The sequence below is a fragment of the Neopelma chrysocephalum genome, unplaced genomic scaffold (assembly GCF_003984885.1).
Source record: "Neopelma chrysocephalum unplaced genomic scaffold, ASM398488v2 Primary Assembly neopelma1_376, whole genome shotgun sequence".
In the NCBI taxonomy this organism is placed as follows: Eukaryota; Metazoa; Chordata; class Aves; order Passeriformes; family Pipridae; genus Neopelma; species Neopelma chrysocephalum.
Genome location: NW_020898040.1, coordinates 371158 through 384320, shown reverse-complemented (window position 1 = coordinate 384320; position 13163 = coordinate 371158). Strand labels below are relative to the sequence as shown.

The window sequence follows — 13163 nt, the reverse complement described above, 5'->3', positions numbered from 1 at the left end:
GTGGTGGATGCAGGCTGTTCCTACCCTGCAGGAAGGTGGGATAATCACTTCCCTTTTGCTTTAAAAACCAGACAATAGGTACAGCCCTGGAGAAAACAGCAGCCAGTGGGGTTTTCCAGAGCTGATACTGAAAAAACTGCCAAGAGAGCTCTGAAATGGAGAAGTTGTGTGTTTGTGTCCGGGGCTGGGGCTGTACTGAAGGTCACCCTGTGTTCCTTGTCCCGCTGTGCTCTGAGTGTGGTGCCCATGGAGTTCTCTGGGATGGCTGTTCTCTCCATGTCCTGGTGCTTTGATGACATTTTCAGCCAAGCCCCTTTGCCAGCCCTGCCATGCTGAGCTCCCAGCACTCCAGCAGGAAAACTTCCCACTGGAAATCCCTGGCATGGAGCCTTGCCAGCCTGTTTCCAGCTAAATCCAACTGATGGATGTTGTAACAGGCTCTGTGTGTGGATATCTGGTACAAAACAACCGCTATCCGAGCCTTCCACTTCCCACTCCAGTGGGAAGGACCAGCAGGGCCCGGCTGCCAGAAAAATCTGGAAGTAGGTTGAGTTGTTGCTGATTTTAAGGAGCCTCATTCCCTCTTCCTTTGGCCTCCTGGCTGCAATAACCCCCTGTGCTGTGCTGTCAGAGGGGTGAAATGGAGCGCTGGGCTCTGGGAGAAGCATCCGGAGGGGGGATGGAACTGCCCGTGGAAGGCTTCACCCAGGACAGGTCCCAACACATCTCAGTTGGCTGTAAATCCTTTGGTGTGTGATTTTTGGGAGAGCCAGGCCGGTTTTACCTGTCCAGGGTGCCGTGGACGGGGTGACACGGCCATGGTCACCTGAAGGGCAGAGACAGCTCCAGAGTGGGAAACAGATCCCCCCAATGCCCCATCCCAATATGTGCCCAGTGCAACCCTAGTTCAGCCCCAGTGCTGTCCCAGCACAACCATCCTGCAGTGCCAGTATCCAGCCGACCTGGAGTCCCAGTACCATCCCAGTACAGCCCCAGTGTAGCCCCCCATGGCTCAGGCTGGTCCCAGTACAGTCCCAGTAAAGCTTCACTGTGGCTCAAACTCGTCCTAGTACAGCCCTGCCATAGCTCATACTGGTCCCAGTACAGCCCCTCTGTGCCTCATATTGGTCCCAGTGCAGTCCCAGTAGCCCCGCAGTGTTCCACACTGGTCCCAGCGTGTCCCATACTGGTCCCAGTCCCTCGCCCCCAGCGCTCCCCACCGCTCGCGCCCGTGGCCCCGCCCCTGGCTGACACCCGCCGGCGTTTGACGGACAGCTCCCCGCCGCCCTCTGCACCAATCAGCGCCGAGGGTGGGCCCTCCCCGCCGCCGTCCCCGCGGCCGATTGGTGCCTCCGCCACTCCCGCCCAATGGCGTTGGCGCGGGGGCGGGCCCGGGGCGGGGCGTGGCCGCCGCCGTGTCCCGGCATGGCGGAGCGGCCGCGCCGCCGCTGAGGCGCCGCCATGGCCAAGAGCCGCGGGGGCGGCGGGCCCAGCTCGCCCGGCGGCCGCAGCCTGGCGGGCACCCGCGAGAGCCTCGCCGACCCCGGCGGCGACGAGCTCAGCTCGCTCGGCTCCGACTCCGAGATCAACGGCGGCGGCCCCGAGGAGCGGCGCGTCGACAAGTTCGGGTTCATCGTGGGCAGCCGCGGCGCCGAGGGGACGTGAGTGGGGGCCGTGAGGGGGCGCCGGGGCCGTGAGGGGCCGGAGGGCGAGGGGCGCCGGGACCCCGAGGAGCCGCCCCAGGCTCGGCCCGGCCTGCCCCGGCCGCTCGGCCCCCGCAGGGCCGGGCCCGGGGCTGGGCCGAGCCCGCCGCGCTCTCCCCGCCCCGGGGGGGGTTTGTCCCCGCCGCCCCCGGGCTCGGAGCGGGGCCTGGGTCGGGCATCGCCCGTGCCCGCAGCGGAGGCCGCGGCAACCGGGATGTGAACAAGGGAGTGAGGCTGGGAGCGCTGGGAATGATCAGCCTGGGGAAGAGGAGGCTCCAGGGAGACCTTGGAGCCCCTTCCGGGGCCTAAAGGGGCTTCAGGAGAGCTGGAGATGGACTTGGGACAAGGGATGGAGCGACAGGACAAGGGGGAATGGCCTCCCACTGCCAGAGGGCAGGGCTAGATGGGATATTGGGGAGGAATTGTTGGCTGTGAGGGTGGTGAGACCCTGGCCTAGGTTTCCCAGAGCAGCCGTGGCTGCCCCTGGATCCCTGGAAGTGTCCAAGGCCAGGTTGGACGGGACTTGGAGCAATCCAGGCTAGTGGAAGGTGTCCCTGCAGATAGGAATGTGATGAGCTTTGAGGTCCCTTCCAACCCAAACCATTGCATGATGCCCTGATGATTCTATGAAGAGCCTCAAAAGCTGTTCCATCTCCCCTCGTCTCTCCTGCTCCAGTGAGGGGGAAGGGCTGGGAAGTGCTGTCCACCCCACTTGGGATCCAGGAGGTGCCAGCACACCAGGGTCAGTGTCTGGTCACCTCCAGGTGCTGATCCTGGTGGATTTTTGGGCACTGTCAAGCTGAGGAAGCCAGGCCACGATGCCTTCCCAGGGACCCGGTGTCAGTAGCGCTGCTGAAGGCTCTGTGGCCCCGCTCCGGGGAGGAAGCCCTCGGAGGAAGTGAGGCTCACCCAGAGGCCCTGGGCCCCAGGGCGGTGCTGACACCCAGGAATGTGCTGCCGTCGATCTGGTTCAGCGGCGTGTTTGGTGTTTGCCTTTCTGGCCCTGCTTTAACAGCTACGCCCAGAGAAAGCCGGGGTGACAGCAGGGATGGCGCGTGGCAACCGCCTCCTCTCCCGCCGGGACATCGCCTGGAGCGGTCTGGGATCTGCCCCCCGTGCTTTGTGCCATGCCTTGGTTTCCCTGTCTGTGAGGAGCACAGTGTTCACCCCCATAAGCTATGAGAGTTCCTGGGCTGGTCTGTGGAGTGAAAAGACACCCAGAGTTGGATTGTTGGCTCTGGGCAAGGTGCATCGCTCTGGGTGATAAACCTTGTCCCTTGACACCGCAGGAGTGGAGTTTTCTCTCCTTCCCAGGGTACTGCGCCCTGTCCTGGCCACACATCACATTTAGGGGACACTTGTCCTGGCTGTTGTCCCTATGGCTGTCCCTAGGGCGTGTGTCCCTGTCCCTGGAGCGGGTGTCCCTGTCCCTGGAGCGGGTGTCCCTGTCCCTGGAGTGGGTGTCCCTGTCCCTGGGGTGGGTGTCCCTGTCCCTGGGGTGGGTGTCCCTGTCCCTGGGGTCTAGCAGGCAGCAGCCCCCCTGGATGGAGCTCCTGGTGCTGGAGGCAAGTGGCTGCTCCCAGGGGTGCTGACAGTGTGGTGGCTGCAGTCACTGGGAACTGAGCCCTGCAGGTGTACTGGGGTCCAATGCAGCCCTGCTCCAGGGCTTTCATCAGCTTGCAGTCTGTCCCAGGAGTGGAGGAGCAGGAATACGTGGCCTCCTTCTGTGGCTGGCAGAGTTGGGGTCCCTCTAGCTGGAAAGGATAGCACAGGGAGGGCACATGGGGTGTCCCAGCCTCTGGGGAGGGTCTGGGGGCACTGGGGAGGGCGATGTCCCTGCAGAGGAGCGCATTCCCGGCGCAGGGCATCCCGCCTCTTCCTAGCCTGGGTGCCCCCACCATGTCCTCCCGCCTCGGCCATATGAAATGCAGCTGGTCCTCGCTCCATGCCCGCTGCCAAGCAGCCATCAGCTGGGAACAGCTTCCAGTCTGGGCTGGCTGGGCTCCAGCAGGCCCACAGCCAGCTCCTGTATCCAGCGTCCCGCGCTCCCGAGCTTCCCACGCCTCGCGCAGCCCCGGCTGGAGGCCAGTGCTCCCTCCATCCCCGTGCCGGGCCTGGCCGTGCTGGGGAGGGTGGGGATCCAGGCAAAGCAGATCCCTTGGGAGCGGGTTTGCTCTTAGAACAATCGCCCTCGCCCCGTCCCAGCCGCTGCGGTGGGTGGGACGTGGTGGGGAAGGGCTGGGCAGGGAGCAGGGCAGCGCTGCCAGCTGGATGTGGCTCTGGAAGCGCTGTGCTGCTCACTTTCCGGCTCTGAACACGGAGAGAGGTCTGGGAGGAGGCAGGGCCTGTGTGTCCTGCAGTGGAGCTGGGTGCTGGAGGATGCTCAGCACCCAGGCCATTGTCCTTGGGTCCTCGGGAAGGATCTGACTGTTCCTGGGCTTGGTGCAGCCACAGGGGAGTGTGGAGCAGTGCCTGGGAAGGCATTAGGTCATTACTTATGGCTTGAAGGAGCTTCTGCTTCTCTTGGATGTCCCTGCCTGGGGCCTGCCCGAGCTGCCTGTGACCTGTCCTTGCACAGAGGTGGTGCCGTGGGGGGTTGGAGGCCGTGATGCCGGCTTTGGCATCACAGCAGCATCACCCCTGCCTCTGCAGGGTTAAATTGGATTCCCTGGCTGGGCTGAGCCGTTCTGGAAAACACTCCCCTCCCTCCTGAGGGACCCTGGGCTGGGCTCTGCGCCGGGCTGGAGCAGTGCCAGGCGCTGGGAGCGCGGCGTGGCTGGGGCTGGGGCTGCACGGGTGACACGGTGCTTATGGCCCTGGCTCTCTCTGTGTGCAGCCGCAGGGATCCAGCCTCGCTTGTGGCTCCGGATGTGCTCCCCACTCTTCACCTTCCTGGCATGTCCCTAGGGATGCTGAGGCTCTCAGTGGGTGCAGTGCAGGCTGCTCCCGAGAGGTTTGAGCCGCTGCTCTGACGTGGTGATTTCACGGGTGACAAGCGCTTCCGCCAGCTGCCAAAATGCCGGCTCTGCTGAGTGTGTCCCAGCTGGGCTCTGAGCCTTGGGGGTGCAGCCAGCTGGGCATGTGGGTCACCAGGGGTGCTGGGGAGGACAGGGGAGGGGTGGGCACCACGCTGACTGGCCTCTTCCTCCCCATCCTACAGGCTGGAGGAGGTCCCCTTGGAGGTGCTCCGACAGCGGGAGTCCAAGTGGCTGGATATGCTCAACAACTGGGACAAATGGATGGCCAAGAAACACAAGAAGGTAAGTGACAGCCATGTTTCCCCCAGGAGGTGTCAGGGAGGGACAGCCAGGCACAGCGGTGTCCCTTTGGGGCAGCCTGGTGTCACTGGGTCCCCGCAGACAGACGTCTGGATGCCTTTGGATGATGCTGTTGGCTTGAGTGGGCTGTTCTCTCCCTGTGGAAGTTGGAGCTTGAAGAGGCTGAGTGGTCCCTGAGCCAGACTGTTCCCTGCCGGGCTGGAGCCTTCCTAGGGCTTCTTTGGCTGCCTGCAGGCAGCCATGGGAATTGTTTGCTCATGGAAACTTCTGTTGTGAGCATCTTGTAGACCAGAAAAAGCTCCATGTAGGAAATGTCTGAGCCTGATGCACGTGACACTGGTCTGCGAGCTGGGGTCCCTGGGAGACTCCTGATGGGGTGGCTCTGGCTTGGTCTGTTGGTGCTCCCTGACCCCCTGAGCCTGTGGATGAGGCAGGATGGGATGCAGCAAGTCCTGGGTTGCTGCTGTGCTGCCTCCTCCTCCTTCCCCCCACTGGCAGAGCCTCCTGGCACTGCTCCGTGCGCCTGGAGCGTTGTCCCCACTCGGTGCCTGGGGAACAACACTGGAATCCCTCATCTGCTTCTTGGCTGCTCTTAAAGGATTTGGGAGAGCTTTCTGGGCCACGGCAGGCGGGTGCTTTGTTCCACGTGCCGTTTCCGCCGCTCTCCGGCCGTGTGCCGCAGGGTGCCCTCCGGATGGGGGACGTGCTCCGGCAGCCGCGCCTGGCAGTGCCTGGGCCGAGCTCCTCTGAGTCTCCATGGGGCTGATGTGCTGTATAGTCTGTCCTGCAGCAAAAATCCATGCCTGGAGCTTCAGAGAGGCTGCTCTGGAATGTTGCTCTGTGCCTGGAGCCCTGGGGCTGCTCAGGGAAGGCTGCCAGGCTTGGCCTTGGATGCTGTCAGCTATCCTTGCTCTGGCAGGAGCCTGGTTGGTGCAGGGCCCTGCTGCTTCAGGGGAGCTCCCTGAACCTCCAAAAAACCCTGGGACTTTTCTGGCTGCCTCACGGGGGTTGGCAGGCAGCCCGGGGATCCCTTGGGCCAGCTCCTGCCGGGCTCGCTCACACCTGCACCGCTCCAGCATCCCAAAATGCTCCCTGCCTGGCCCGGATCCCAGCGGAGCCTGACCCCGCATCCTTCGTGGCTCTGAGCCGTGCCAGCACCATGTGCTGGAAGGAGGGCAGACGTGTGGGTGGGCAGCTCCCAGTGCTCTGCCAGGGCGAGCAGTGCTCCGACTGCACCTTGCTGTCAGCGTCCCTCAGCCCAGACATGCTCCTGATCCCTGGAAGGGCACGGTGGGATCGCAGGGAACAGCAGGACCTGTGTGGGATGAGCTGCTCGGCCCTGGCTGTGCTGGGCCTGGTCAGTTGGAGGAGCTGCCGAACCGAAACCCGGCGAGGCCGTTTCCTTCCTGGCAGCTCGGCCAGCAGGAAGGGGAGCAGGCTGGCAACAGGAGCCGGCAGCAGCCACGGAGCTGCCCATGGCAGCGCTGGGCATCGCCCACCGCGCTTCCTGCCGGCACAAAGGGACCTGCCCCGGTAAACAACCAGCGCTGCGGTGAGGGAGCAGCAAACCCCCCGGGGATGTGGTGGTACCACGCTTGGAAACAACCACCAGCTCCCCAGTTACTCCAGCAAACAGGGAAACGCAGCCCTGGGCAGGCAGGAGAGGCTCGGAAACTGTTTGGGAGCTGTTGGCCACTACTAGCAGGGCCCTGGCACAGCTGGCACGTGCCGCCCGAGTGGGGACATGAGGAGTGGAGGCTGTGCTGGAGCTTTGCAGGGTTTTTGTGGGGTGACTGTACTGAAAGCACCAGGCTTGTGAGGCCCACCTTGGTGCGTGCCTTGGCTGAGGACTGAGGGGAGAAGGACACATAAGGACATGGAGCTGCTGGAGCAAGTCCAGAGGAGGCCACAGAGATGCTCCCAGGGCTGGAGCCCCTCTGCTCTGGAGCCAGGCTGGGAGAGCTGGGGGGGTTCACCTGGACAAGAGAAGGCTCCAGGGAGAGCTGAGAGCCCCTTGCAGGGCCTAAAGGGGCTCCAGGAGAGCTGGAGAGGGACTGGGGACAAGGGATGGAGGGACAGGACAAGGGGGAATGGCTTCCCACTGCCAGAGGGCAGGGAGAGATGGGATATTGGGAAGGAATTGTTGGCTGTGAGGGTGGGGAGGCCTGGCACAGGTTGCCAGAGATGTTGTGGCTGCCCCTGGATCCCTGGAAGTGTCCAAGGCCAGGTTGGACAGAGCTTGGAGCAACCTGGGCTAGTGGAAGGTGTCCCTGCCCATGGCAGGGGGTGGAACGAGATGAGCTTTAAGGTCCCTTCCCACCCAAACCATTCCATGATTCGACAAGATGGTGCTGCTGCTTCTCCAGGAGCTGGGGTGGGATGTTGGAAGCTCTGGTTTGGTCTGACTGGGGTGCAGGCACAGCAGGGTTAAGCCAGCTCAGCTCCCCACACAGGTACCAGCTGCCTCGCCTGGACTTTGGTCCTGCCTGGTGTCCAGTGCCAAGGAAACCAGGGGCTGACTGTGGGCACAGAGCTGACCCTGGGGCCTCAGGAGCCGTCTGTGTGTAGAGCTGGGGCCAGACCTGCCCTTTTGCCTGGGATGAGCGAGTGGAACGGCTGAGACACAGCAGGGCACACATCCCTGCTCTCCATGGCCCCATGGGGAGTGGGAGGCTGGATGGGGGCTGGAAAGCCTCCCCTACATCCCCAGTGCTTCCCATGTGGAGGGAGCCACCCGTTCCCCACCTTAGCTCCAGTGTTTGCTTTTCCAGCTCCCGGCAGGATCCGGCTTTGAGGCAGAGCCAGGCTTGTTTGGAGCTGTTTCCAAGCCACAAAGCCCTGGCCGGTCTCCTGTTCCCCCATGCTGGTGCAGCCCTGGCTGCCATCCCAGCTGGCATCCCTGCATCCCAGGGGTGCAGGGACTCATCCCCTTGTTTGGGAAGCAGCAGGGGACCAGCCTGTGGCCGTGGTGCTGGCCTGGCTCCCATCTTGCCCCTGGAGCCCCTTTGTTTCCCACTGCTCCATGATTTTCCCGCGATGGCTGTGTCTCTTCCCGCAGATCCGGCTGCGGTGCCAGAAGGGGATCCCGCCCTCTCTGCGGGGCCGTGCCTGGCAGTACCTCTCCGGGAGCAAGGTTAAGTTGGAGCAGAACATGGGCAAGTTTGATGTGAGTCCTTGCCGGGGACCCTCCTGCACCACCAGGGAGCAGGACAGTGCTGGGGTGGCTCCTGTTCCCTCCATGGCTGGGGTCTCTGTTGGGATCCCAGACAACTCGGGGGAGTGTCGGGGGTGTTGCTCATCCCAATCCTCTCCTCCCCAGGAACTGGATCTCCTCACGGGAGAGCCCAAGTGGCTGGATGTGATCGAGCGGGATCTCCACCGGCAGTTCCCCTTCCATGAGATGTTCGTCTCACGTGGAGGCCACGGGTACGTGGAGCTCCTGTGTGTCCAGTCCTTGTCAGCCATGGGGTGGGCACTGTCTGCCCCAGCTCATGCACCCACACTCGTGGCCCTTGTGTCCCCGTGTCACCCCACAGTCCTTACACATCCAGAGTCACAGAGCATCCAGGCATGGCCTGAAAACAGGGTGGCTTCCCAGGAGCTCCCTGTGTGGGGCACAACCCTTGGCACTGGTTCTGACACCCGGTGAGGTGGGAGTTGCCACAGCAGGAGGGCAAAGGGAGGAGGTGACCTGCTATGGCCTCTGTTTCACCAGGAAAATGCTGTTCCTAGTGTGTCTGGGAGCGTCTGTGCCTCTGTGCTTGCAGCCGGGTCGTTTCCCATCCATGGCTCACCGTGAGCCAGCATCCCTGGGGATGGTTGACTCTTGGATCCAGGGCAGGTGTAGCCTCTGTGGGCAGAGCTTCCCAGAGTACCACCCTGGTTGTTGTGTCCCAGTGCCCTGGGTTTGTGTGCAAAAGGGATCCCAGCCGGGGTCTGAGCCAGGCTCGTGCCTGGCATCCACGGGGAAGGCTGCTGGGCCACATCCGTGCCCTGTGCCCAGCTCCCCGTGCCCGGGGTGTCTCCGCAGGCAGCAGGACCTGTTCCGGGTGCTGAAGGCGTACACGCTGTACCGCCCGGAGGAGGGATATTGCCAGGCCCAGGCGCCCATCGCCGCCGTCCTGCTCATGCACATGCCGGCCGAGGTACGGGCACGCGGCCGGGGCAGAGCTGGGACAGCTGGGAGGGCGGGGGTCCCTCTGCAGGGTGCTCAGCTCCTGGCACCTCAAAGCACCCCGGGGTGCTCTGCCTCCTCCCGCCCTCCCCTGCGGTCCCTGGGAGCAGGGAGGGGCCGCAGGGATGTCCCCTGGCTGCTCACTGCTGTCCCTTGGCTTGCAGCAAGCGTTCTGGTGCCTGGTGCAGATCTGTGAGAAGTACCTCCCTGGCTACTACAGTGAGAAGCTGGTGAGTAAAGGGCTCAGGGTGTCTTTGGCAATGGCAGGGACCTGCAGAGTGCTGCACCGGGTTTGGAACAATCCTTGGTATCCACACAGTCTGCGGGATGAAGGGAAGGAGAGCAGCCCTGGGGAGAAGGATTTTGGGGTGCCGGTGGGTGAGAGGCTGGACATGCCCCCTCAGCTGAGACCCCCCTGCAGAGCTGCCTCCAGCCCTGGGAACAGCACAGGAAGGATGTGGAGCTGCTGGAGAGAGTCCAGAGGAGGCCACGGAGATGCTCCCAGGGCTGGAGCCCCTCTGCTCCGGAGCCAGGCTGGGAGAGCTGGGGGGGTTCACCTGGAGAAGAGAAGGCTCCAGGGAGAGCTGAGAGCCCCTTGCAGGGCCTAAAGGAGAGCTGGAGATGGACTGGGGACAAGGAATGGAGGGATAGGACAAGGGGGAATGGCTTCCCAGTGCCAGAGGGCAGGGATAGATGGGATACTGGAAAGGAATCGTTCCCTGTGAGGGTGGTGAGGCCCTGGCACAGGTTGCCCAGAGAAGCTGTGGCTGCCCCTGGATCCCTGGAAGTGTCCAAGGGCAGGTTGGAGGGGGCTTGGAGCAACCTGGGCTAGTGGAAGGTGTCCCTGCCCATGGCAGGGGGTGGGATGAGATGAACTTTAAGGTCCCCTCCCAACCCAAACCATTCTGGGATTCTATGTCTCCAGGCCAAAAGCTCACTCAGCTTCTCATCCTGGAGAAAGAAAAGATCTGGGAAGTTACTGGGTATTCCCAGTTTCTGTGTTGTGCTGTGGCCTCAGAGGCATCCCACAGTCAGGGGTGGGGGGCTCAGTGGGACACAGCTCTGCTCCCTTAGCCAGGTGTGGAAGGTGGGCTGGCACCCTGTGCTGGGCACTGGGGGCTGATCCCAGGACTGAGGCACTCACTGGGATGCTGGTCCCTGTTCTTGCAGGAAGCCATCCAGCTGGATGGGCAGATCCTCTTCTCGCTGCTGCACAAGGTCTCACCCGTGGCCTACAAGCACCTGAGCAAGCAGAAGATCGACCCCATCCTGTACATGACGGAGTGGTTCATGTGCGCCTTCTCCCGCACGCTGCCCTGGAGCTCCGTCCTGCGCGTCTGGGACATGTTCTTCTGCGAAGGTAGGAGTTCCCCACCATCCTCCTCTTCCTCTTGGATGACCCCATGGCATGTGGGACCTGTAGTAGGGCAGGTTTGAGGCAGCCACGTGCCTGGGGTGGAGATGGGCTGTTTTCCTGGGGATTAGGGGACACGTGCATCCCAAATCCACACTTTTGTGTGTCCCGTTAGTGAGACTGGGATCTGATGCCCCACAGCGTTTGAAGGACATGGTGGCAGAGTCACCCTGTCCTGCCTGGCACTCACTGCCTCACATTTCCTCTTGCAGGGGTGAAGATCATCTTCCGGGTGGGCCTGGTGCTGCTCAAACACACACTGGGCTCCTCAGACAAGCTCAAGTCCTGCCAGGGCCAGTACGAGACCATGGAGAGGCTGAGGGCCCTCAGCCCCAAAATCATGCAGGAGGCCTTCCTGGTGCAGGAGGTGAGGTGCTGGCCAACGCTGTCAAACTGGGCTGTCCCTGGGTGGGCAGATGGGGCATAACATGGGGGCAGCCCCCCGAAAGCTTTTTGGTTTAGGGCTTGCCTCTCACTGGGTGGATCCCACATGCAGCCCTGGTGGCCCTGTCGCTGCCGGGGGAGATGCTGATGGCACAAGTGTCCCTGCAGGTCATCGAGCTGCCGGTGACGGAGCGTCAGATCGAGCGGGAGCACCTGATCCAGCTGAAGAAGTGGCGGGAGACGCACGGGGAGCTGCAGTGCAAGTCCCCCCCGCGCCTGCACGGCGCCAAGGCCATCAGCGAGGCCGAGCCCGCGCCCCGCAAGGCGCTGGAGCCCGTGCCCTCCATCATCGTCCCCCCTGGGCCCGCCCCCGTGCCCAAGGCCCGCAAGAGCAAGGAGAAGAGCCGGGAAAAGACCCCGGCCAGCCCTGCCAACGGCCCCGGGGCCGAGGGCAACGGGGCACCCGGCACGACCCGGGAGCTGCTGCACCCCCAGGTCTCCCCCCACCACCAGTCCAAGGAGAGCCTGAGCTCCCGGGAGAGCGAGGACACGTACTTGTAGGGCCCTGCCTGCACCCCGGGCAGCCGGGCTCAGCGGGGCTGCGCACGGACCCGGGCACGAGGACGCTGGGGGACACCCCTGGCACGCAGCGCTGGGGGCTCTGAGCTGGAGGGATGGGACAGGGGGGCTGGTGTGACTCCGTGGGGTGTCCACAGGAGCTTGGCCAGGTGTGGTGACCAAAGGGGACACCGTGGGTCTGCGCTGGGTGCCCACCCCGCAGGGTGCTGGCACCACGAGCGGTGGGAGCCCGGGCAGGGGGTGGCTGAGCCACCTGAGCTCCCTCCCCACACTGGGGGGCTGAGCTGCCCCTCAGGCCCTTCTCCCCGTCCCAGAGCCCCTCAACCCATCACCCCCCGGGTCCCTCCTGTAGCCCCCACCCTGTGCCAGCCAGGCAGCCCCAGCCCCAGTTTCCAAGCACTTAGGCCTGGCACAGGGCACTGGGGGTACGCGAGGAGCCGAGGGGACCCCTCGCCCCCCCTCTTTATCTAGTGAGGATATATCAAGCTGTAGCCCTATATGTAGTACCCAATTTACCTACTCACTGAGCCTATTTATTATTCCTCCGAGGCAGGACAGGGACCGAGGCAGGATGCGCTGGAGGCAGCAGGATTTGATGCCAATCACAGGGCTAAAGCCCCCCCACCCCGATGCCCGGGCTCCCCACGGCTCGGGGGGAGCGTTCACCCTGCCAGGGCTCACCCCACCACTGCCACCCCCCCCAGGCCCCAGCGCAGGTGTGACGGGGTGGGTGAGCAGCAGCCAGGTGATCCCTGGCTGTGGGGTCCCCTCTGCCCCCCGTGCCCTCCCCAGGGCCGGGGGTGGCTTTGTATCATAAGCGGGAAAAGCAGTTTTGTACAAAGGGGTCAATAAAGCAAGTGTGTAAAGGCGCAGCCCCAGCTCCCACTCTCTCTCGACCTGGGAGGGGGGAGTCAAGGGGTGGGGATTGGAGTGGCACCTCCCACTTCCTTCTGAGCCAGTACGAGCTTTGGGAAGGCACCCTACCCTGGATTCATCTCTGGGTGCTCCAGCACTGGGGTGGGGAGCACCCTGCCCTGGGCCCCACCTCCCCTGCGTCCCCTGGTCCTGGGGGGCACCCTGGCCTGCACCCCATTTCCCCTGGACACTCTGACCGTGCCCTGAACCCATCTCCCCTGGATGCTCCAGCCCTGGGGGTACCGTGCCCCAGACCCTCTCTCCCCTGGGTGCTCCAGCTCCAGGAATCAGGTGCTGGAGAGGGTCCTGGGAGGGGCCCTGCTGCCATCACCCTGTGTCACCGCTGTGTCACCACAGAGGGTGACCCAGCCCTGCTGCCCCGCCCAGCCCTGGGGCTGCCCGTTTGAAGTGGGATGGGAGGAGGCTGAGACCTGCCCCAGCTTGTGACAGTGGTGGATGCCGAGTTCCTCGAGCGATGCCGTGGAGTGCACTCCCTTCGCAGCACCCAGGCCTCTCCCCCCCCTCCCACTGACACAACTCCTGTGGTGGAACAGAGCCAGAAGACCCCCTAATTTGTCCTGTGACACCCCAGAGCTCAGCTCCCCACATCCCAAATGGTGCCCAGGCCCTCTCTCTTGCTCCTGCTTTCTGCTGGCAGGAATTCTGTCCAAGCCTCCATTCCTCCCTCCACAACCCCCTTTTCCCGGGGGGTGGCT

At 63.7% G+C, this 13163-nt stretch overlaps 1 protein-coding gene across 1 annotated transcript; it reads left to right on the top strand.

Moving 5' to 3' along the window:
- The first annotated feature begins 1461 nt into the window (after positions 1 to 1461).
- Positions 1462 to 12404, top strand: TBC1D10A (TBC1 domain family member 10A). The gene is made up of 9 exons (XM_027706458.1): positions 1462 to 1661; positions 4864 to 4963; positions 8040 to 8147; positions 8301 to 8407; positions 9012 to 9126; positions 9320 to 9385; positions 10326 to 10515; positions 10782 to 10936; positions 11122 to 12404. Exons 1-9 carry the CDS (start codon positions 1462 to 1464, stop codon positions 11512 to 11514), a joined length of 1434 nt encoding a protein of 477 aa, XP_027562259.1. The 3' UTR covers positions 11515 to 12404.
- Positions 12405 to 13163: the final 759 nt, after the last annotated feature.

Excerpts from the sequence above, each read along its gene's own strand:
- TBC1D10A (XM_027706458.1), top strand. The coding sequence starts at position 1,462 with ATGGCCAAGAGCCGCGGGGGCGGCGGGCCCAGCTCGCCCGGCGGCCGC. Across the intron at positions 10,516-10,781 it reads GGACATGTTCTTCTGCGAAG|GGGTGAAGATCATCTTCCGG; the intron begins GTAGGAGTTCCC and ends TTCCTCTTGCAG. Across the intron at positions 10,937-11,121 it reads AGGCCTTCCTGGTGCAGGAG|GTCATCGAGCTGCCGGTGAC; the intron begins GTGAGGTGCTGG and ends GTGTCCCTGCAG.